This window comes from Athene noctua, chromosome 1 (genome assembly GCF_965140245.1).
Source record: "Athene noctua chromosome 1, bAthNoc1.hap1.1, whole genome shotgun sequence".
NCBI classification, from domain to species: Eukaryota; Metazoa; Chordata; class Aves; order Strigiformes; family Strigidae; genus Athene; species Athene noctua.
Window position 1 is genome coordinate 9,646,271 of NC_134037.1, and position 25,165 is coordinate 9,671,435.

Here is a 25,165-nt window from a genome sequence, read left to right on the forward strand (position 1 = left end):
TTTTTTTCACACGTACTTTTAAAATATCCATATTCTTAATATTTGGGGACATCTGATAAGATGTGTTGTTATTACAAGATACCTTTTAAATTATGTTAGAAATAACTGGAGAACCTGGATTCAGTTTCTCCAGTTAGTTTCAGTTAGTAAAATAAGATTTAGAGATGTCTGAAGTCACTGTTGTCTTTTCAGAGAGTCAGATGGAGAGGAATAAGTTACTTTTCAATATCAGAAGTGAAGAATTAACTGAAGTTAGAAACACGAGTATTTGAAAACCTGTAGCTGAAATAGATTTCTTGAAAATGTTTATTTCATTGTTATTAAGACAAAAAAGGAAATTTCAGGGTGTTTTGTGCTTGTTCAGGGGGTCAAAAAGAAAAACTAAAATGGTTTGTGCTTTCAACAAAATGTGGAGGAATAGGATTGATCACTTGAAGATTGAATGTCATTCTGTCTTAATTTCATGCCTTAGACGTGGGAAGAAGTCACAGAAAAGAGAAAAACATGGGTGCTGAAAGGTTTAAAACACTATGTTGAAAACTCTCATGTCTTACTTGCGAAGCTGTATAAGCAATCGTGCTAACTTTCCAGGTGTGGCACAGAGTTAGTCAGAAGGAGGGTGTGACCCACAAAATGTATGGCAAGGAAAGCAAGTTTGACCACGGTTGAAAACTCAAATATTTGTGTCTGCATACCTGTGTTTTAATATAGCTGAACCTGTGGCAAACCAGATGGAGTCTTTTTCAGAAGTTGCAAGGTGTGGTTGTGGTTTGAATGTTGTGTCATCCTGTACTTAAAAACTCAGTAAACTTGCCTTCACGTACTTGGAGATGGCAGTGACAGAGATGGTTTGTACTTGACCTTCATTACCAGGATTACGGTTGTCTTGGGGTGTTTAGACCATCAGTGTAGTGAGGATTTCTTTGGATATTCTCTTAACCTGAAGATCCAGCTTACTTAACAGAAGAAGACCCCCCAGCCCTCTCCCATTCAATATACTAGAACTAGTCTTTGTATTTTAACTTGAAAATTAAGTGGCTATCATGCTTTAGCTAGTTGGTCCCTGTGATACACCTGAAGGCAAGTCCTTGTTGGTGAGGTCTCCCTTGGTGTGTTGAGTCCTTCAGTCACGCTGAAAGACTGTATCAGTGTAGTCACTTTTATCTAAGAGGATGGACTGAGAAGATAGAAGTCAGTTTTATTAATTGATTTCTAGTTTGTGTTCTTTGAAATCTTAAGGACTTGTCTCTAAATGTTATAACTAAGGCTCTGGTAGTATTTGGAAATCTAGGGATGGGTATGGAAGAGAATACAGGTAATTTTGTGTATCAGTGTTTTTGTAGCTTGTTCATGAATGTGTATTATAATATTTTTTCCATCTTTCTCCTTTTCATACAAAGTATGAAGATAAGTATGCAGCTATATTTATTGCTTTATTTACATACTAATTTTAGATTTTGTTTCTAGATTTATTGCTACCATCATTCAGCTGCTTTCAGTGAAGCTGTGTTACCAGAGTTTGCCCCACTACCTCTGCAAGACTATCACTGTTGAAACTTAGCTCAACAGCTAGTTTTCAATATTCATTTAGCTGTCACATTCCATTTTACTCCTGAATTCAAAGATAATGAAGACTGTGTTTTACCAGTCTAGACCATGGATGGTACCCTGTTAACTCCAGTTATTTCCTTACTCATTGTTAGTGAGAGTGCTTTCCATAAGAAGCTGTCCTGGGTTCTGGTTGTTCTGGATCACAGCTGGTGGGTCTCTCATTTCTGTTAGATCAATGCAGTTGTGCTAAATTTTGTTTACCTCCTTGTATTTCCTGACAGTATTTAAACTTATTTTTTGATTCTTCTGTGCTTGCTTTTTCTTTGTGGCTTTGGTATGCTTTCAGGCAATTTCTGACATGATTAAGATTTTATTAATTCATATTCTCTGCATTCTCTCAGCCTGTGTTTGCTTCAGTGCCAGTGTTTCATTAGGAGCTTTGAGTTCAGTGCATTGGTTCCTACTTCTGCAATCGCATTATTAATTTCTTAATTTTTAACTTTGATGCTTGTATCATACATTTCTCTTTCTAGTCCCAGAACATTTTAATGATGTGTACTGTTAAGTAGTAAGTTTCTGGGTTGAAACTGAAGTACTATTTTTAATCATTAAAAAGGCATAAATGATTTGAGACCCAGTTACTTGAGGGAGAAAGTTGAGTGCAGTAGAATTGTAAGACCTCTTTTGCTCTAAGTGGGAGGAAGAGGTGGATAGACTGCGCTCTGTAAAGGCTTCTCAAATTGAAATTAATTTCTTTTCTTGTTCTAGCATATCCCAGTCTGGCTAATCTCTTGAGTGTAATGAAAGCTCTATCTCCATATTTTACTGTAGGTAGGTGAAAGTTCTGGATGGGAATCTAGTTGTGATTTGATTCCCTAGAGCTCGAATTTTTAAGATTGTCTGTTAGCTGGAAAATGGAGCTTGGATTCTTATTAATATATTAAAAATTTAAATGTTTTCTTATTGTAGTAGCTTTGCCACTACTTCATGGTAAAACATTTTGTATGTTAGTGCATCTTCTACAGCAGGTGTCCTAACTTAAGTTAGTATTTGGGCTTGACTTAAAATTTGGACTTGCTTTATTCTTTCTAAGTCACTGTGTAGAGTTAATATGCAGACAGATGAGGCTCAACTGAAAATAATGTGTTAAAGAATAACTAGAAATCATTGCTTATTTTAACTAAACCCCTTCATTGCTAGTCTAGTTCTTTAGGCAGCTGCACTGATGTGATCACATTGATGATTAGCCAGTTTTTGCAGTTTTTGAAGCTATTGGCCAGTATCTGTTCATTTGACAGTATTTAGAGATCTCAGAGATACTCAGCTTTTATGAACTTTATGAATATTGGTAACTCAGTAGCAGAGAGAGACGTGAAATAGCAGATTTTTGTCTCCAGGTTTATCGCTAAAATTTTGTTTTACCTGCCAGCTGACCACTGGGCATGCAGTACCTCAGAAGTAGCTACATCGCTGTATTGCCTCTGACCAATAGACAGGACAAAGGAGAAATACTAGCTGTTTTTGAGACTTCAGACCAGAGGCAGGGAACTGGAGGAAATGCAGAGAACAGTGGTCGTAGGAGACGTGTGAGGAGTTAGGATTTTTTCATGGGAAGGGGTAGACATGGAGTATAGGAACATATGCATTACTCATTTCACTGCTTGCAAAATAGCTTTAATGTTAGCCTTCATAAAACTTCGTTACATGCTTGTTCCTCTTTCTTGGTTTCATTTTCTCTGTCTCACCTAGCCGGTTTAAAACTGGTTCTGTGGCTTACCTTGAAACTCGGCTTCTATCCTGTACAGGGTAGCTCTTGTAGTTTCAGAAATTAGTTACTAAAATTGACTTTGCAATGATGTATTTCTCTTAAGTCGACAAATAAACTTGTGGCTGATTAAAGCAAAAAGTACATACACAAATGCTTACAGTATTCAGAAGTGATGTAGACTATTAAAATGTGAGAAGTTGGTATTTTGTAGTTGCAGAGTGTTATGGCAAACAGCTTGATAACTGCAAATGTATTTTTCAGTGCTATGCAAGGTGCAGGTATTTTGTACTTAGGAACGGTGGTAGATATCTCTGCGACAACTCTGGCTAAGCCTTGGTTTTAGATCCCAAAATCTGCTTCATCTAATTTAAAGTTTTAATTATGATCTAGTTATAGATACTGAGTTACATTGATGTACTTACTGAAGAAGTGAAATAATGAAGAAAAAAGAAGTGTGGATTTTGTTTTGGTTTGTTTTTTTGCTAGGGTTATGTGAATCCTAAGATTGAATCTTTATATAGACCTCTTTCTTTCCCTGGATTTACCTTGACAGGCTAAAAATTATCAGTGTTAAAACCGCTTTTAAAATGAGTTGTGGACGTGGGCTAGCATTTAATACTAGTTTTTAGCATTTAGTATTTTTTAGTATTATCAAAAGTATTTACAAGTATTTATAAATAATCATATATAGCATATTCAGTAAATAAATACTATGTCATACTGAATAACATATTGATTAATTTATTAGTATGAGAAGTATTTAATATTAGCTAATATTTGTTAAAAATATATATTGGGAGACAGAATGTTAAGGTGTGATGCAGACAGTCTGTTTGACTTGTAGCTTTCCGTTCCTGCAGACAACGGTCCCATCCTCACCTCAGGTTTTTTTCTTGCCTTATCTTTTGTACTTGTCTGACCCGTCAGTGAAATGGTTGAGCTCACTAACCAGGTAGGAAGCTAATCTAACAGAACGAAAGTGAACTTTTGAAGCTGTAGTGAACTGATTTGGTTTATGAGTGGGCCAGAGAAAGGTCAGCAGAAGATCGAAGGAGGTTGGAGTGGTGCTGTGTAGCCAGGCAGGGGAGAACAAGGGCCACTCCAGTCCATGGATTCAGTGGTGCTGAGCTGTCTTGTCAAACTGCACCCATACATTTGGATTTCTTTAGGCTTTGCCACTTTCTGAATACTGTGTTGTGATAGTCTGTTTTTCTGTCTTAAGAAAAAGACTTGTTTGGGGTTTTTTTAAATTTTCTTGAGTATGTGAGATATCATGATGTTGAATTTATCTGGAGTACAAATCAGATTGTTGTTGTTAACAAGCTTGATGAACAAATGGGACTTCCGTGATCATCTCCTTGCATACACGTAAAAGTATCTTTTGTTCTTTAGTCTAAGTGCTTACTGACAATTCCTGGACCTTAATATTCGGAAATTGGTTGTTCTGTTGTTGCAGGAGAGGATATTTAGTACTTTAATCAAGGCTGTTTCCATGAGCTAAAATTTATAGTTTATGGAATCTAGATTTTTTTTTTTTTTTTGTAGTTCACCTTAACACAATCAGATCCTCCAAAGTTTGCTGTCTGTCCACTTCTGAAGCACAGCTCTGAAGTAATCCCTTGCTGCTATCTTTGAGTTTCTGTCTACGTTACCTCTGATGAAAAAAACCCTTCAGCAGTGTTTAGGAGCTTCTTAAAAGTGTTACAGACTAGTGTTGTTAGTAGGTATAATGCCGTTAATGTACATGTTAGACAAAAAATGCTGTAAAAGTATAAAGTCCACTTTCAGTTACTCCTAGCTGTGTGTTTGGTAGTCTAAAGAAGAGAACAAGGTATTGCAAAACTCTTACAAGAAGGAAGAGATAATATGATTGCTGAAGCATTTTAAAGATGAAGATATCTTCAATATCATTAGAGTAAATTCATGCTATGTTTCTAAGGCTCTTAATTTTTCTCAGTCTTTTTTTCCTTTTTATTGCACTATTGGTTCTTTCACAAGTAGGGTAAGAGTAGCAGCATCGTATGTGATATACAAAGTACAGTGGGTTAGAGATACAGAATGCTTGTTCAGAAATAAATGTAAAATATTATGGGAAAGTTTTAAACTAAATATTTTTGTAGTTTCCGCCAGTGTTTTCATAATAAACACTTTTAATATTTCACACAAGCTGGTTACTGAGAGTTTGATAGTCTTCCCTTTTACTAAGCTGAAGTTTCCTCTTTTTCTGTAAGGATGTATATAAATGAGTCAAATATTGTCTGGTGCTTTTTTTCTTTGCAGAAAGATGAAGGTAGTGATGCTAGTTTGAGTGATAGCCACATATCTCCTCCTGCCAAACGTACCTCAAAACATGCTGATCCTGTGTGCAAAGACAAATCAAAATCACGCAGTACTGGGCAGCGAGAGGAATGGAGCATCTCAACTGGACAGTCCAGGTAACTTGGTGCCAAGAGAAAAATGAAGTCTTACCGTTTTTTCTTGTATTGTTAACCCACTTATGCTATTTCTGCAGTGAACTGCAGCTCACAGACGAGTGTACTTTTGAAGTGTGTTATTTTCATACAATTTTCTGTTAGTTTAAGACTTCAGTAACATGGGTTACGTCAGTCCTCTCATCTCTGTATTTCCTTTCAATGCATATTCTTGCAAAAATGGAAAGTAATTTCATTTGAGGGGCAGTCTGAATTCTAGATTCTTGATATATCTGAATTTAGTGACTTAATTGGTATTTTTTATGTACTCAAGCTATAAAAAGACATGACATTTTAATTAGGGAATCAGTATTATCATCTTTAGGAAATGGATAATGGTCAAGTTTCTTTCCATTGTAGTTTTCATCCTCTCTTCCCTGTTTGGTTATAAGGACTCAAATTACTGTATTTTATTAAATGTAGCCGCAGTGCCGCTACATTTTTGTAAGTCAAAAGAGAAGTAATTTGTTTCATTTTGCAATTCTGATTAATATTTTACAAAGCATTCTTGCATTCATAAGGTTCTTCACATGATTAGAAGTAATTATGAGACAGTGTAGACAGTATGTTCCAGGGCCATGAACTTTCAGTTAATTCTTATATTTGTGTACAAACCAAAATGGTTCTTGCAGTGCTTTGTGTGTAAGAATGACTAATTCTCTACTTGCCTGTTGTCTGCTAGGATGAAGTATATTTAAAATCTATGTAAACCTTAAAACAGGTATCTTTTTTCCCTTTTGAAATTGAATAAATTAAATATAGCATACTGTGTGCCATGGTCATCTGGGAATGTATTGAAACTCATGCACTTCCTATTTCTTTTGTTTGTAAGTGTAGACTTGTACTGTACCTGTTAGAAATGCTAAGAAATAAAAAAATACTTAATGTGGCTAGGAGAGTTTAGATCACTCTGTCAAAGGAAATTTGGCCAGGATACTGAAACTCAGGTTGTTACTCATGTAGAACCCACTACTCATGACATGTCATTGCATCTGAGGATTTTTGTTCTTTTCTGCCAAAATCCAAAGTGCTGGGCCTAATAGTGATCTTGAGTTGCTAAGACTTTTTTTTCCAAAATTTTTGTTGTTTCTACTATTTTATCCAAAGTGTTTGAATGATAATTGCCTTTTAAGAGCTGTGTCAAGTTTCGGTCCTGAAACTTAAGGGGAGAATTAATAGTAGGACATAGCATGAGGGAACATTGGAGGAATTAATAAAAGATATTTGGATAATTGGGGATTCACATAACTGGTATTTGACAGTTTTGTCCTCATGACAATGTTGGGCATGAAGCAAGCTCTTCAGAGGCTACGTGCCACAAAGGTTTTGAAGTCCTAGTGTATCATGGAACATTCTATGTTTAAAGTTCTGTTTTCACTGTGTAACTTTTGCTTGGCTAAGGAGTGTTAATACTGTTTGCGTGTGTGATATAATTGTTTCCTAGGTTAACTTCTCAGCCTGGTGCTACACTACCAAATGGACGTAGCTTATGTAAGTGTATTACAGCAGATTTTTTTGTATCTACTTTAACAATTTTATGTCAGTGGTTTTCAGTTGCATATATTTTTGATAACTTTACTGATTATTCTGACCATTTTGACCAGAAAAGTTACTGTTTTGGCTCACCTTTTTTTCTGTCAACATCTTGGATGCTCTCTGTGGACATGGGGAGCATTCTTAGATGAAATTCCATTTCTCTTCTCAATTCAGACCTCTTGGCCATGATCTTGATGTTTTCCTTAATTCCCAAATTTACTGTTATGAACTAATTTTGACCTTCCTCTCCCAGCTGGTCTTTTTAATTTACTTACTCTTGTTACTCATTTCAAATTCGGCCTTCTGTGGTTCTTGACATTACTTAACTCTGCTATTGCTTTAGAGAGACCTGCCTTGTCTGCAGCTCCTGCTACCTTGAACAATTTTCCTATATGTTTGTACCTCACAAACTTGCCATCTCCTTACATATCTCAGCTAAAACCACTTTGTCTTTCATGTCTCTTTCTCATCAGTTCTGTCTTGTTTAGTTCTTTGTTGAATCTGTGTAAGTGTTAATCCATTAAGCATATTTGGTATGTTTATTATTTATTATGGTACCTCAGGAATGATCAGGAATGGGATCTCTTTTTGTTTGGCACTCTACAGAGTAGCTGATACAGATTTGCTTGTGAAGTCAATGTGTTTGTATCTGACCTTTTGATACTGTATTTGAAAGACTGAGAATTCCAACTGTGGTCCAAGCGTGCATTTTAGTATTGATGTTAATTTAAAAATATTGAATGGATATTTGAATGCCAGATTTTCATCAAAGTAAGATTATCATATAAGGAAACAAGCTCGAGTCTGAAGAAAGAGGTTGTAAAACAACTTTGATAGGAATTTTAAAAATATATTTCTTTAGTGAATATAAGGGTGCTCATACTGTGCTCCATAACTTTTGGTTTGTTGTCCTTGATAAGTATTCTCTTTTTAATTCATGTTTGTGAAAATGTTGTTTCCTGTATTTTGAAGTAGTAATACAAATTTCTCTTAGCTCTCAAAAGCCATCCCCTTCGAGGGGAAAAAAAGGGAGATGGGGACCATGCTTGCATAAACGGAGATATAGAAGTCAGAAAAAGTTGTCGGTCCAGGAAAAACAGATTTGAAACTTTGAATCAGAGTTTATTGTTTGATCAGCTAGTAAACAGGTATGTGGGGATACTTCAGTTGTATTCACAAAGCATCTTAATGATTTAAAAAAAAAAAAACATTAGAAAATCCTGTCTTCCAGTGCCATCTATGTGTTTTACTGTGGGAATGTATTAGCGTTGAGGCAAGCTAGATTGTGGTTTGAGTTACAGCTGGGTTCTGTGCTGTAGCTGCCCATGTTATCCATTCTCTAAATGCAAAGCAGCTTACCAGACTTTCATTGAGGAGTAAGCTGCTCTGTGTTTACACCTGGATGAAACTGTGTATGTTGGCGGTTATTGCAGAGTGGCTGACATGCTGTAAATCCACACCCTAGTTTGTTTCTTAGAGTATCACTACATAAACAAGTTACTAAATGTGATGTAAATTGGGGGTTAGCAACAATGCTCGGAAGCTTTCCAGATTTTGCTTGTATGATTTTGATCATAAAATATCAGAAGTTTGTAGCTTTCTTTTTTTTGTTTTTGTTTTTTACCATTTGTTAGTAATTCACATAGGGTGGGTGTCACTTGACATTTACTGTGCAGACAAAGTAGGTCAGAGAGGGAGGCGTGGTCTGGTCTGAGCATAGGAATGGGAGCCAGAAATACTTTTCTTGAAATAATACTTCTGTGTGGCCCTGGGCAGGTCACTTAATATGTCTTGATTTTCCCACCTGTAAAACAGGTTTTAATAGTCACATCTGTGAGAGACTGCTTGCTCTAGTGCTTGGAAAATGATTTAAGAATAAACGTTTTATTGCCAAGTATGATCTTTATTGTTAAATATATTCTGTTGAATTTTTCATTAATTTAATTTTCTTTTTCAATTTACTCAGTAACTACTTGGTATTAGTTTACAAATTTATATTGAGTTACATTTATTTTTTTGAGTTGAATCTCCCTCTCCTCATCAACAGTAGGAAGAAGTCTACCATGAAGATTGTAATTTGATAAGATCATGGTATTGAAGTCTGTTTATGGATTTACAGTGATAATAGTGTGCCCCACGGTCATTGGAGGTTTTTAAGAACAGATTAGATAAATGTCTGTCAGGAATGATTTAGGTATTGTGTAGTTTGTTCTTGCCTGGCAGAGCAGGTGGACTTTTCCAGGTCCCCTCCAACCCTGTTTTCTTTGACAGCAAACTATAGCATGATTTAACTTGAAGTGGTTATGTAATACATGACAGATCTTGTAGAAGAATTGTTTAAAATCAGAGGGGTGCTCATAACGAAATCTTGACTTTACTGACTCGTGTCACCAGATCTTCCACTGACTTCTTTCTAGGCAGGATTTCACCCTTTAGATTTAAACAGCTTGAAAGAAAGGAGGTGAAGGTTTCTTCCCTTTTACAATTATTATACAATTATAGTAGAATTCCAGTGGAAATCTACCATAATCACCACAGAGAGCAGTAACTTAGTGTTCAGGACAGGTGGCCAAATAATTGACTTGGCCTGGGTAATACTCTATTGTTTTCTTCCTTAGCAATGAAGCATCTTGGCCAAGGTTGTTATTTATACACCACCATTGTTTTGACAGCTGTTTACGAATACTTCAGATAATGAAAATATAGACTAATTAGATAGTAGATGAGAGATGGTAGAGTAGTGAGGTCAGATAATGAACGATGAAATTTTAGGTGTTACTGGTTAAGCATTTAGAAAAAAAAATTAAATCTTTATGTATTAGTGTCTTTCTGAGGCCAGGGTAAAAAGCTGTAAAGCTTATGGGGTAGAGGCATTAATCGCTTTCCTAATATTATATATATGTAGGTAAAAAGCTTTACTTTCTTATTCTTCAAACTTAATCTTAGCTGACACCTAATCTAACATCTAAACAGTTAAAAATTTATATACTACAATTTTGGCTGAGCAAAAAATTAAAAATTTTTTTTTTAAATCCTGCAGCCTAGTTTGAACCCCAAATTTTAATAGCATCAGCATTTATCCTTTTGCATACTCCTTAGTTTATATTCTGTAGATTCACCTTTCACTTTTCTTTATTATGGTTGGTTTTATAGTTAAATTTATAGATTTAAGAAGCTATTCTAAACTTTTCAGATTTTAATTAATCTGTATATTTAGTTGATTTGGAGACCTGGGAATAGTCATAGCAGATCATAGAATTAGATATGTTAAGTTGTTGGATGCTATGTAAAAAGTTTGGCGTGTGTACTATTTTAAGACTGAAGGGTTTTTTTTGTTAACTGTTGCATATATTTTAGTACTGCTGAAGCTGTCCTACAGGAAATGGATAATATTAACATCAGGAGGAATAGGCGATCTGGGGAAGTAGAACGGCTACGGATGTGGACAGATACAGAATTTGTAAGTGCAGAGTGTCTCAGATCGTCTTCACTGGATAACATTAAAAGTCTTGATAAACTCACATTCAGAACAAAATTCGTGAATATATGCTAAGTCATATTTTCTTTATTGATGAATTGACTGCTATGTTGTCGTGATGTACTGTGGTGGTTCTCCTTTGGTTTGAAGCACACACTGGCAGTCTGAAAACAGGACCATGGACTGTCATCTGCTTTGTTCCCTAAACCAGCTTGATACTCATGTTAACTATGTATTACATGGACTGGGTACTATCTGAGAGTTATTTTACGACCTGTGAAATGAGACTGCTTTGATAGCCTACCTGTGGAGGGCTCTGTTGGAAAAAGACTTGAGGGGTAGAGATTGTGTGGAGTATTAGTTACTGAACTGTGGGCTAACACTGTGAGTGACATGGGAAAGTACTGATGGCATTATGTGAATTTTATTCTAGGAGAACATGGATATGTATTCTCGAGTGAAAAGAAGAAGGAAATCACTGAGGAGAAATAGTTATGGGATTCAGAACCATCATGAAGTGTCCACAGAAGGAGAAGAAGAAGGTATGGGTTGTAAAAAATTGTAAGGGTTTGCTGAAGTACTTATCTCTTAAGCTCTCCTTAACTTGAGATGGTAATATATTGCACTACCGAAAGTAACTTGGTTTTAGATCTGGATTTGGAGTTATTAAATAGACCAATTTAAAAGATTATTGCAGATAAGTACACACTGAAGGGTTCCTCCTCCTCTTTAGAAGGAGAAGTTTTAGGGATCTCTATGTAGGTTTTTTTAAGCAAAACTAAGTTTATCTGAAAGTAGCAGAACAAAGCCTGATTTGTAAATGTTTAAGTTGTTGGAGCTTTCCTTATATTCCTTATTACAATCCTCTGGTGGAAACCAGGATGTTATACATGTAGTCTACATGTATGCATGTTCTAACTGACTCGTTATTTCTCATATGCTGGGTGGCAGTTATCAGAAAGAATGTGTAATAGTTTTGCATCCTTCCTTTGGCAAAGGTATTAATTAAAGTCTCCGTTTTCTGTTCACCTGCTGAACTTTAAAAGGCTTGTAGAAACACAAGTATATTTGAAATTCTACCTTCCTTTAAAACTTTGGGTGAAACTGGCCAGTGGGTTCAAAAAGTATTGATAAAGAAGGGATTATGGCTAACTTTGATGGCATGATCAACAGCATGCTTGGCTTCCTTAAGAAATCAGACTCAAACTTCAGGGATCCATACAGGGTTCAGCGTTGTGTGTCTCAGTTTTGAACTGAAGCTGCTGTAAGAGGTATGGTCTGTCCCAGAATAAGGATAAGAATGCAGTCTTAATTCTGAAATCCATGGATGGAAATTCTGATCCTGCTAATAGATGGACCAAGGTGGTACCTTTATACCATGTGTCTATTTGCTTTGTGTAAAAATGATATTGTGAAGTTGTGCTTACTTTCATACTGTGTCAAATACTGGATTTTCTGAGAGTCCTGTGGGAAAAGAGAGGAAAGGCATTATCCTTGATTTGAAGGATAATTATTTAAGGAGAAGGATACTGGATAGAAGTGATATTTGAAGTACTTTACAACTAAACTAATTTGACTACATTTATTTTTCGTTCTGTTGCTTTACCAGAACCTTCTGTGGGAAACTAGAAGGAAATTTAACAATGTGTTGTAGGTTTATCTTGGTCTTCAAATTGTCAGTGATTTGGCAAATTGTGTTAATCAATAAGAGGGGAATAATTCTCAGTGACCATTAAAATGTTAATTTTTAGGATGAAGGTAGCTCTGGCATCAAGTAGAAGTGTTCTGAAAATATTTTTCCCCCCAACAGAGTCTCAGGAAGAAGATGGAGATATAGAAGTAGAAGAAGCTGAGGGAGAAGAAAATGATCGGCCATATAATCTCAGACAGAGAAAAACTGTTGAAAGATACCAGGCCCCTCCAATAGGTGAGGAACTAGACAGTGCTCATGCAGTTCTGCTCAACTGACCTCCAAGAATACCATGGGTGTGGGAACAGAAAAGTTGGATGACTACTCATCCCTGACAGATTTCCCATGCAGCAGTTTGTGACTTCCATCTTGCCCCTGTTCTTGTTCACCATGTGAATAGGACTACTGAGACACAATCTATCAATCTGTCAGTGGTAGTGGCATTGCTAGTGCATGCTGTTTCACTGAACTTTGCAAATACTGCCATGTGCTAGGCTCAGAGTTGGAGGTGAACAGGGTTTAGGTCAAGAAATAGTTGCCTGAAGTTGTCTGGAGCACATGTTTTATGAGGAGTGGTTGAAATCAGGAAGCAGTTGAATAAGTTAGGTAATTACATAATAAAAATAGTTACTGTTACACTTGCTTCCCTTCTTGAGTGGTAAACCTAATTCGTAACTGTAGGTAAATAACATTGCAACAGTTACCACATTTTGCCTAGATGAGAAGTTTAGAATAGAACAGTTCAGTTGTAAGGACCTACAATGATCATCCAGTCCAACTGCCTGATCACTTCAGGGCTGACCAAAAGATAAAGCATGTTATTATGGGCTTTGGTCCAAATGCCTCTTAAACACTGATAGGCTTGGGCCACCGACCACCTCTCTAGGAAGCCTGTTCCAGTGTTTGACTGTCCTCTCAGTAAAGAAATGCTTCCTAATGTCAAGTTTGAATTTGCCCTGATGCAGTTTTGAACCGTTCTCACACATCCTATCACAGGATCCTTGGGAGAAGAGATCAGCACCCCGTTCTCCACTTCCCCTCCTCAGGGAGCTGTAGAGAGCAATGAGGTTCCCCCTCAGCCTTCTTTTCTCCAAACTAGACAAACCCTGTGTCCTTCGCTGCTCGTCACAGGACATACTCTCAGGGATCCATACAGTGTTCATTGTAGTGTCTCTTGATTTTGAACCTTTTAATACTTGAAGACTGTTTAAAATAATGTATTCCTGCATATTTGGTTTAGATCAGTGTTACATGCAGTATACTGTATCTTAAGACAACTTGGACATTAAGACTATGATAGAGAAATGCTGTGGTTTATTTATTAAGAGAAATTTCAAAACATCCCATATTATCATCTGTGAAGAGGTTTCAGTATGGAGCTTCATGTCCTGCAGAGAAACTAAAAACATTCTGGATGATTTACATTCTCTGCCATAATAGCCATAGCTGTGATGATTTGAGGAGACTAAAGGTGGAATTCCCATGACTTTATCAAGCCAGATATGGTAAAAGTGAAATAAAGCACAAGAAGTTTGATTTCCCTCTACCCCCCAGTTCTTTTCTTAATTTGAGCTTTTAGAGAAGCCAGTGATAACATTATTGGTAAAGCAATAATCTAGGACTTTTGTGCTGCATTTAGCTTACTTTATTATTCTTTTGCAATTGATGTTACAAACCTGTAACTTCTCTTACTCAGTGCCAGCTCATCAAAAAAAGAGAGAAAATACACTGTTCGATATTCATAGATCTCCTGCAAGAAGAAGCCATATCAGGTAAATGTCAGTCTTTTGGTACATAGATGTTTGCTTTCCCTCAGTGCATTTCTGTTAGCTTTTGATCTTCAAAACATTCTTGAGTGAGTTGTACATTGACGCATGTGTGTGGGTCTTGCATTGCATCTTAGGTTCAGCTCCTGATCATCATACAAAAATGAATTTTGTAGCATTTCATAACACTGGTAGAAGCTTTGTGATAAACAGAATGGGAAGAGATGTGCTGCAAGTACCAGAAAGAGGGTTGCGCATTATACACCGTAGCTGTTTCTGTCTTATATTTAGTGTTTAAATCCAAAGTAGCAGTTTAACAAGTATACCCTTTCTATTCTACAAAAATAAACCAATTGGGGTATTTAATAAATTATTTACCAAGTGTAACTTTTGACTCTTACCTTTTGTGTCAGAAATGTCTGGAATACACCAAGTTGTCTTGGAAACTGTCAATAGGCTTTATTTAACAGAACAGATGAGACCAGAGCTCAATAAATTTTTTAAAAAATTAAACTTATTCAAAACTTCAAAAACATAAATCTGTCCATGAACAGAATCCAAGTAAACAAATGCTAGTCTCAGCTGAAACGCTTGTTTTATTGCTCAATTTAATGGCATAATGAAAATATTAAAAGTAAATAAAATAGCAGACTCTTATGATTCTCCGAGTTTCTTTGTAATATAAATAAAAGCATTTAATTTTAAAGAGCTTTTTTTTTTTTGTCTTAAATGTCATAATTGTTGGATAGTCTCGAGATTTGTACTTTTAGTAAGATACAGAGTGTAAAAGCCATTATCCCTTCAGTTTTAGCATGCTTATTGCTGCAGTCTCTTTTTATCCCTTCTTGTCAGGACATTGTCATGAAATTCCTCCGAAGTGCATGATATTCTCTTTGATGTATTTTAAAATGTACCCAATTTTTGGTTACTGAACAGTAAAACTGATTGACTGTGTTATCCTTTAGCAAAAAACCAGCTAGTCATTGTGTTATCATGTTCATTCTAATGATGCAGCTCACTGTATTCACTAAAAATACATGTACTTTTACTACTCGCCAACTTTGTCATTCAAACTGTGTTAAGTTTTGGGCCCCTCACTCCAAAAAGGCCATTGAATGACTCGAGCGTGTCCAGAGAAGGGCAACGGAGCTGGTGCAGGGTCTGGAGCACAGGTTGTACGGGGAGCGGCTGAGGGAACTGGGGGGGTTTAGTCTGGAGAAGAGGAGGCTGAGGGGAGACCTCATGGCCTCTACAGCTCCCTGAAAGGAGGAGAGAGAGGGATGAGTCACTTGAGGCAAGTACCAAGCAACAGGACAAGAGGGAATGGCCTCAAGTTGCGCCAGGGAAGGTTTAGACGGGATGTCAGGAAGCATTTCTTTCCAGAAGGGGCTGTTGGGCGTTGGAATGGGCTGCCCAGGGAGGTGGTGGAGTCCCCATCCCTGGAGGGGTTGAAGAGTCGGGCTGACCCAGCGCTGAGGGATCTGGTGGAGTTGGGAACTGTCCATGTGAGGTTAATGGTTGGACTGGATGATCTTCAAGGTCTTTTCCACCTAGACGATTCTATGATTTTGTGATTCTGTGAAAAAAAGTGCCGACTTTTTTTGAGCTGAATGCTTTTTTGTACAGATGTGCATTCTCTAGTATTTTGGAAATACTCAGTTTTTGACATACTGCCATACTAAAATAAGAGGTTCATGCAGACTTTGAATAGTAATTTTATTTAGATTCAGATCAAAAGTTATGCTACAGTTATTTTGTGAAACTGTTCTGATGTTCAGAATTAATGACCTCATACTTTTGGAAGGATAGATTTTTTTTTCCAAAGAATATTTAAAGGGAAGCATCAAACTGAGTAAGGAAATCTTGATATTTCTGTTAGGCTGGAGGTGGCTGCAGTGGTTTGAAGCTTTTCTACGTACAAGTGCTACCTTATGAACTTAAGCAGCTTATTGATTGAATACTCAGTCACACTTGCTGAGGTAACATAAACTGAACCATGTGTCTTATGGGGATCTGCTATTTTAGTAATGTTCATGTTTGTCAGATATCCCTGTACAGTAAAAGATATTCCTCTCCCAGATTATTTTGATACTTAATAAAACTAAAATTTGCATACATCTCAAGCCTGAACATTACTGTACTTGCTGCTTCAATTTTGTTTTTATCAAAGAATGAAAACATGCAATTCTAATGCAGAAAGGACTGAGTTATTTGTTTATTTTGCAACTTCAATAGGAGAAAGAAGCATGCCATTCACAGCAGTGATACAACTTCTTCAGATGAAGAACGTTTTGAAAGAAGAAAATCTAAAAGCATGGCCAGAGCAAGAAATAGGTATCGAAACATGCTTGGTCTTTAGGAGGGTTTGATTTTTATTGTTCATCAGAAAATAAGCAGAATTATTCTGTAATGTTCTACCAGTTCTGCAGACTTTTTTGAGTCTGCCTGTAATTATTTGCAGACACAGTTTAGGAGGACTGCTGGTTTCTATATTAACATACAGTTTGAAGTCTTGTGAGTAGATAATTAACAATAGCGGTAAAAAGATGGAAAGATAAGAATATCTGTTTGATTCAGCTGGGATATAAGACAAACAATTTCTGTTGGTTAAAACAGATTCTTACTGTTGGTGTTACTTGGTCCTAGTTTAGTTCAGTTGTACTCCTAATACTAGCTCTTATTCTTCTCTCTTCCTGTTGTGTAACAATATGTGCATTCTACACCCTCAACACATTTTTTTGACCTTACATTTATTTACCAGTTATCTAAAAGTGGAAGGTCTATAATGTACATCAGTAAATTTATGTACTGCCACAGGTTACAGTAGTTGGAATACTGAACAGAAAATTTAAAAAGCATATTGTCATCTTCTTCCATCTCTTCGTGTCTGCCACACCATTCTCTTTTCCATCCTGAGGAATTCCAGTGACGTACAAGTACCAAAAGTGTAGTTCCAGGTGTAACCTGTATCTTACTGGTACCTTTCTTCCTCCCCTTATCTGTGTATTTGACCTGATGTAGTATCTGTGTAGGGCCTTAAAGCTTCTTTATATACACTAAGAAGCTGGAACAGGTGGATGTAAGTTATGGATGATCTGCAAGAAATCTTTTTATTTCCTTCCTTTGGACTCTAGTGAGTTGTATTTTTTAAAAAATCTGTTTTCCTTGTGCTGTTAATCTTTTTTTTACCATACTGAATTTAGGCAGTTCATCACGGGCACTGGAGAGTGTCCTGTTATTCTGGTCGACGTTGTTTCTTCAGCATTTATTTAAAATAGTCTGTAAAGCTATCTTTATATTTAAGGAACTTCCAGATATACAAGAATAATTACCACAGTAAAAGGGTTATCTTAGATTACCTTATCAGTCCAGAAGGGTTGCCTCTTTAGGTAGCAGGAGGGCATTTAATATCTTGATTATTTGTGTTCAGCAAAATGATCAAAACAAAACAATGTCTATTTGGTGGTTTTTTTTTGTTGTTGAACAGGTGCCTGCCTTTAAACTTTAGAGCAGAGGACTTAGCTAGTGGAATCCTGCGAGAACGTGTGAAAGTTGGGGCAAGTTTGGCTGATGTTGACCCTATGATTGTTGATAAATCGGTAGGTTTTCTTACAACTTTGTATTTTCCTTCCCCCAATTATGTATAAGCAGAATTCACAACAGCCTCTCATAAATCAAGCCAAAATATCAATTGCCCAACTATATTTCTTTGTTTACAGTAATTTTGTGATTACTTGTAATAGTAGAAACTGGGATAATGCTAAGTAGTGCCAAAAACAGGAGTACTGACCACTTGGGTTGGTTAACTCAGTGCTAGCCATGTGGGCCCAGTGCCTGTTCAGAAGCAGTGATCTACATGAGCTTATGGTGTGTGTTGTGCAGAAGCTGCTGAATTATTACTAGAGCTGAACCACTCTCTAGAAGTACTTTGGCTATATTCATGTTATGCTATGCCTGAGCTTAAAAATGCTCTTCAGACTTAGGCTGAATCTGTGTAGATGTCCACGCATCCCTGGCACAGTTAACCTGTGAACCAAATAAACCTTATGTAGGCAACCAAGAGCTGACTTGCCCAACTTTTTTTATGCTTTCAAAATTCAGGAAACTCCTGTTGATCAATGCAGTGTTGTTTGGAATTTGTTGTTAAATATTTTGTAAGTAAAGGTACTTTTGTGGAAAGCTGTTACAATATATGTTCTCTCTGCTTTTTTTTTTTCCTAAGGTGCGTTTTGATAGTATAGGGGGATTGAGCCATCATATCCTTGCACTTAAGGAAATGGTAGTGTTTCCTCTTCTCTATCCAGAAATATTTGAAAAATTCAAAATTCAGCCACCAAGGTAGGTGTACTTACTCTTATTGTTGTATTTTATTTTATTAAGCTCTGAAGAGTGTGTCACTTGAAAACACATAGGAGATTGATTCTTTCCCTGAAGTGTTTACAGTTCAGATAGACTTATGTGTTTGCTACCCCACTTGTCTATCAGAATGTAATAAGTGGGATGAAGAGTTACAAAAATCTAGTTTATTTTCTTGTGGTAGGAAGGTAAACTTTGTAATCTAGTCTAAGAAAGAATTCTCAAATGTTCTGTTTAGTAGCACCTTGACTTTTTTTCCATTATGTTATCAAATATTTCACTAAATCAAGTTAAATGTTGATGTTTCTTTTATAGAAGTAATCTCAATAATGTTATATTATGGTTTTAATATTTATTAGGTATCTTGGTATGTGATGTAAACAGGTACGCATAAACTAAGTAAATTGGAAAATTTGGGGTATTTTTGTCATTTAAAGGCAGTACATCTTTCCAAAGACGTAACAAACTCTGATTCAAATATTACCTAAAATTTAATATTCGAGGAGACATTTAACTAGTGTAAAACAATTAATTGGAAGCTTAGTATGCCTTTGATTTATGTTCTCTACAAAGCAAAGATTTACTGATTTGAAAGCATAAAAAACCTTTTAGATTTTATGAAGTCATGTTCAGTACACAAAATAATAATATTAGAACTTCAGTCTTTCTTCTCCAGGCTCCCTGTCTTCATTATAAAATTTGACTTGGAGTTTTTCAGGAGACATAAAATAAGTTTGTGACTGTGTTGATCCATTTATCTTCAGGGGCTGTTTATTCTATGGTCCTCCTGGAACAGGTAAAACCTTGGTAGCTAGAGCTCTAGCTAATGAATGCAGTCAAGGAGACAAAAAGGTGGCTTTCTTTATGAGGAAAGGAGCAGACTGTCTCAGTAAGTGGGTTGGTGAATCTGAACGCCAGCTTCGACTCCTTTTTGATCAGGTTAGATGAAAATACATATTTTTCATATAATTTCTCTGTATGTTGCTTTTTTTGTGTGTTTTAGGCAAAGTTACTTGCAGTTGAAACTAAATATCTGTAAAAATTTGTTGATTGGACAGGATTTGTCCAAATTATATATTTAGATGAAAAAAAAAAAAAGAGGAATGGTGACAACAGTTTTTATTGCTCTGAAAACTGAGAAGTCTCTTGACTTGTCCATTAATGAAGCAGACAAAATAGTTTGTGTAAAAATTGGAAAAAAAAAAAAAATCAGTAAGTTTGAGTTTGACTGGCATGTTAAAGATAAATGCTATATAGAGGAAGATGCAGAATTTCATCAGTTGTGTGTCCTTATTTGGCTTGGAAGATGATGGGCAGAAGAGAGAGTTGCATAAAGCAGTGAAATGCAGTTGCTCAAACAAAAGCTGTTTTCAGACACAGATGTCTAAACAAACAGATTATGAGCAGTTAAGATACTGTTTCTGTAACTGAGTATAAGGTGTCAGTTTGTCTTTAATCTCTCTAGCACACAGTAAAACTGATACACTGGTGCCATCTTGCTTATTCAAAGGAGAATGCAGTCTTTCTTGCTTTGTCTGAAACAGTACTGTAGTTGAAAATCCAGTTTTATTTTCAGACTATACACTGTTTAACAAAGTTGTCTCAGTATATGTGTTAGTTTAGCGTGTTAATGCTTTGTAATAAAAACAAACAGTTTTCAGTCTTGATGGATAAATGAATTAACAGGGAATTCAATTTTTTTTTTTTTAACATACTAGGCATACTTGATGAGACCCTCTATAATCTTTTTTGATGAAATAGATGGCTTGGCTCCAGTTCGTTCTAGTAGACAAGATCAGATTCACAGGTAATTTTTCTCATATGCTACCATTATCTTGGTATATGCTGCATTATTTTGGTAAACTCTCAAGTGTAATTTTACTTAGTTCCCAAGAAAGGTTTTTTCTTTGTCTTAAGTAAAGGACTTGAGTTATTCTAGTGTAAACTCACTTACACTAGAAAGGATTGTTGAGTTTTTTTGGTGTCGAAAGTAATCTTTTCAGTTCTTCAGACAGATTGTAATTTGCTGGGAATTGAACTGCAGTGGAGATTACCCTTCAGCCACATTATTAACTTCAGGATTTCCACAGCCTGCCTTTTTGGTTGCTGGTTTTGTACAGTAAACAGGTTATCTGTTATCAGCCCAATAGAATAGCTGGTTGAAAAAAAATTATATTCTAAAATGATGAATTGTAATGTTCTATGAATGAACTGGACACTCCTATCATTTTGATTCTGGATGGTGTGGTGTGCAAATCTATCTTAAGTTGCTATTGTGTCATTTTTTAAAAACATTTTTTTACAACAGTTTACTGCTGACTGAAATTTTTCCTGGCTGCTTTCAATCTCAGTTCTGCCATGCTTTTTATGGCAATGCACTTGTATCTTTGATGCTATAGGTGGTGGCATTTGTGTGTGTATCTCACTCCACTCAGCTAAGGGGGCGTAGGAGGGAAATTTTGGGGCCAGCGGACTAGATTATGGGAACATGTGGCTTTGCCTTGATGCACCTTTCTTCTGCCTGATTGCTCTAAACAGGATGATGCATACACTGTTAATGGAAGAGAACTTTTCAGAAGTGCAGTAAATGCATTCCTGAGCTCACATTCCTCAGAACTTTTAAAGGAGGAAGTTTTAATTTGATGTAATCCTTACTGGAGTCAAAACACTAATACAGTTTATATCAAAGGGTTCCTTTTTGCTTTGAGGCTTGAAACAGTTTTGCAACTGGTTTCTTTGAAATTATGAATGTTGCAGTTGAAAAAATAAAAAAATTCTTGCAGTGTTCCCTACACATTCTTTTTTTTGAAAACTCTTTTAGCTCTATAGTGTCTACTCTTCTTGCCCTCATGGATGGACTGGATAATAGAGGTGAAATAGTTGTAATTGGTGCTACGAACAGACTGGATTCTATAGATCCTGCACTCAGGAGACCTGGTCGCTTTGACAGGGAATTTCTTTTCAACTTGCCTGATCAAAAGGTAAAACTTACAGAGGAGATTTATTAATAAACATTTTTAGTATATTAAACATCTGAATGCCTGACTACCAAGCTTATGAAATAAAAATATGCATTGTAACTTGTAAGAATGTTTAATTTTAGGAAGACATTTTTAGTAAAAACACATTGTGCACATAGAGTTGTATTGAACTTCAAGTCTTAGTTAAAACTAAACAGATGTGTAAATTGTTTGCATTTAACTGAATTGCTGATCTGAAAACTGTAGTTTTATATGGATTTGTATAATGAGCACCAACTTGGAGTTTTGGAAGTTATGTTAAGAGAAAACAGCTTTATTATCATGTAGACTGCTGAACTCAAAAATTGTACACACAAAGCCAGATGTTACTATATTGGCAGCAGGAACATTTCTGTTCCTTGCCTAGATTCTGTAAACTCAACCATAATGTTTCATTAATTTATATTTAAAATTAAAGTACTTTGCATATTGGTAGGTGTATTTGGCTTCTATAGATTTTTAAAATGAAATAGTTTTGGAGTTCATGTGTATGTACTGTGCTACTTGGCAATAAATTAATTGGTGAGGCAATTGACAGTAGGAGCTTCTAATCATAGATGCAGCAATTAAAAATTAAATTATAAAATTATAATTCCTAATAGAACATGAGTTTTGATCAGTTCATGTATAATAATGTTGTTGATTAAACAGCAGTTAAAATGTGTAACTGATATACTGAAAAAATTACTGCTTATATATTAAGTTAAAAAAGAAGGGAAAACCTTTGCTCTTGAGAGACTTTTAAGTGCTAAGTTCTATTTTATGCATCTCGGTGACATCAAAAACAGGTAAAATAGCTTTATATTCACATGAAAAATTTTTTGTCTAAAATATTATGACATGAATTTGACTTGCTAATTTTGATCTCTCCCTCTTTTTTCTTCTTTTTTTTTTTTTCCTCTTCTTTTTTTCTTTTTCCTTTTTTTAAATGTCAGGCACGAAAGCACATTTTACAAATTCATACCAGGGATTGGAACCCCAAGTTGTCAGATCCTTTCTTAGGAGAACTGGCTGAAAAATGTGTTGGTGAGTATTACGATGTTAGTACTTTTACTATAGGTGGCTTTCTTTTCTGTGTAAAACTTTGATGGTGTGTTCAATGCATCAGGATGTTTTATTATTTTTACCTTTCTCAACTTCTGTACTTTCAACAACACTCTTTTTGTAATAACAAAATATGCTTCTGTCTTACTAAACCACAAAATGAGTAGCTAGTAGTTGTTTGAAAGTAGTCATGTTTCCTTTCTGTAACACCACTGTCCTTATATAGGATGCATACCCTCAGAGAAGCAAAATGAAGTGGAAATTAGAATCTTTAGGTAATCTTCCCATTAAATTAGTATATTGCAAATGAGATAGGAAGACTTGGGGCTTTTTTCTGTCTACTTAGGGAGGGGGTAAAAAAATCAGTACTCGTGTGTGGTTTTTGTTTGTTTTTGTTTTTACTGACTGGCATGCTCTCCTCTGACATAAATCCAACAAACTAACCAGCCTTTCTAAAGATGAAATTTTTTCCAGATTGCTAGCACAGAACCTCAAAGAGTAGATGCAGGCAGGGGGCAAAAAAAGCACCACACCATGAATACATTAATTATACCTTTGGAGCGCCCAAAGACCTGCTGTACTGAATGGAGAATGGTTGTTCAAGATAAACCTGCTGCTTAAAAGCTAATCAGAAATAAACTCAAATATTTTAATAGTGAATTTAACAGAGGAAATGACCCTAAAACACACACCACAATCTCTTCTCAACAATTTGTCATGCAAAGATCCATCCTCTGTCAGTCATCTGCTTGGACAAGCACTGAAGTTCTCAGAAAAAGGACAGTCTCAAATATCTGTGCATTGGAATCCATCATCAGAGATAAAAGAACTTTAAATTGAACATCAGTCCATTCAGTCAGCTACAGTACATCCGAATTATCCTCTTCATCCACAGGGACATCTATCATCGAAGCAGCATCCCTCCGCTTTTGATGTACAAAGACCTCAACATCTTCTGGTGAGGAGAAAACATAACTATCCAGCAAACTCCAGTTTAAGCTTTGCCGGGTATAAGACAGCATGTGCCAAACCCATTTCATGTAAATTCTGCTTGATTTGTGCAAGGACGTGGTGCTGCTTAGTGGGAGAGAGGGGAATAGATGGGTTAAAACCCAGTTGTTTCTTTGAAAATTCACCATATTTTTGCATTGAGAACGCAATTATGTATTTGAAAATTTCAGACCATAGGGAAAGCCTTTTGTAGGTTTGATTGGAAGACATTCTTTGTGCTCAATAAAGCCTGTCAGTTCTGTGGAAAAGTCAGCTAACAAAAAGAAATACCCTTTTCTGTTTTCTTTGGCTTTCCTACTGTCCCAACTACTGTGCACTTGATTGTCTCCATTCTGTATCTTGGAATTTAAATGTTCCCATACATCCAAGATTAAAAACTTTTGACTATTAAAAGGACAAAGGACTCTTTAAGACAGCTGAAGTAAGCCTTGTTTATCTTCTTCATCTTGAGATTGCTTCATCATTTCTGTAAGTTAAATCTGCAGCAACTAATTTATTTAAACAGACTTCCCGGATTCTTTGTGGCCATTACAAATTGGACTCATTGGCACACTTGTCATATGATACAGTATATACTGGTCTGCTGTCTCCTTCTGTGTACAGGTTTTCTTTAAAAACAAACAAACAACACCCCAGCCCCCCAAACAACACTCCCTCTCCCCCAGAGTAAAGCCTAGTCTCGACAGGCTTTTTGCACAGCATGGTTTATACCTCTCTCCAGTTCAGCAAACTTGGCAACACTTAACTACAAGCGTATGGATTCTAATGAAGAAAACTACTGAAATGCTACCAAAGTAAATGACTTTGGGGAAGCAGATGTATGTGCGACTCAGAACTTTTTAAGATCCAGGGGTGTAATTATAAAGAAATTAGAAGGGGAAAGCCCCAGGACTTGCAAAAAATAGGTTATTTCCTGAGGGTTGATTTTTGTCCCAGGTGTTATAGATTACATACCTTTTAGGAGATTTCTATGTATGTGAGAATTAAAAGAACCCACTTCACTGAATGGCCGCATCACTGCAATGTGTGTGAGACAAAGTGAAGCAGCTTGGGGAGAGCACAGAATTGCTCAGAAGACCACACGCTGATGTCTTATTAGTGCCTTCAATAAACAACAAGTAATTATTATGTTTTTTCTGCTTACTGGAGATGGGCCCCAGATATCCTGAACCTTATAAATCCTTTCTTGTGCTTATTTCATTGTTCTGAATGATAACTTCCTGTAGGTAGAGAGACTATTATCTATTAACTCAGTCTTGGAGGAAATAAAACCTATTAGCAACTGAAAAGGTGTGAATTCCTTCTCTCTCATCTTGCAGATGAATCTTTTTACAATGTAATAGGAGTTATTTAAATAATGTTAAATAGAATTGTAAAGAAGCAAACCGTCATGCTCAAGATGCTTGTTAGAAATACTCTATTCTGTGCTTATTATTGCAGGAGCATTTTGTGGCAAAGTGATACTTTGTTAGAT

The 25,165-nt window shown here is 36.0% G+C and overlaps 1 protein-coding gene across 3 annotated transcripts in view; it reads left to right on the plus strand.

Annotated features, from left to right (window-relative positions):
* Positions 1–25,165, plus strand: part of ATAD2B (ATPase family AAA domain containing 2B) — a 78,370-nt gene that overhangs the window by 9,508 nt on the left and 43,697 nt on the right. For all 3 annotated transcript variants that reach the window (XM_074895559.1, XM_074895561.1, XM_074895560.1), the window contains exons 2-15: positions 5,600–5,754; positions 7,235–7,281; positions 8,321–8,474; positions 10,684–10,786; positions 11,238–11,346; positions 12,615–12,731; positions 14,191–14,266; positions 16,496–16,594; positions 17,748–17,859; positions 18,483–18,598; positions 19,381–19,555; positions 20,335–20,423; positions 21,438–21,597; positions 22,572–22,662. In XM_074895559.1, coding sequence (XP_074751660.1) covers positions 5,600–5,754; positions 7,235–7,281; positions 8,321–8,474; positions 10,684–10,786; positions 11,238–11,346; positions 12,615–12,731; positions 14,191–14,266; positions 16,496–16,594; positions 17,748–17,859; positions 18,483–18,598; positions 19,381–19,555; positions 20,335–20,423; positions 21,438–21,597; positions 22,572–22,662 — 1,603 coding nt within the window. The remainder of the gene's footprint in view (positions 1–5,599; positions 5,755–7,234; positions 7,282–8,320; positions 8,475–10,683; positions 10,787–11,237; positions 11,347–12,614; positions 12,732–14,190; positions 14,267–16,495; positions 16,595–17,747; positions 17,860–18,482; positions 18,599–19,380; positions 19,556–20,334; positions 20,424–21,437; positions 21,598–22,571; positions 22,663–25,165) is intronic.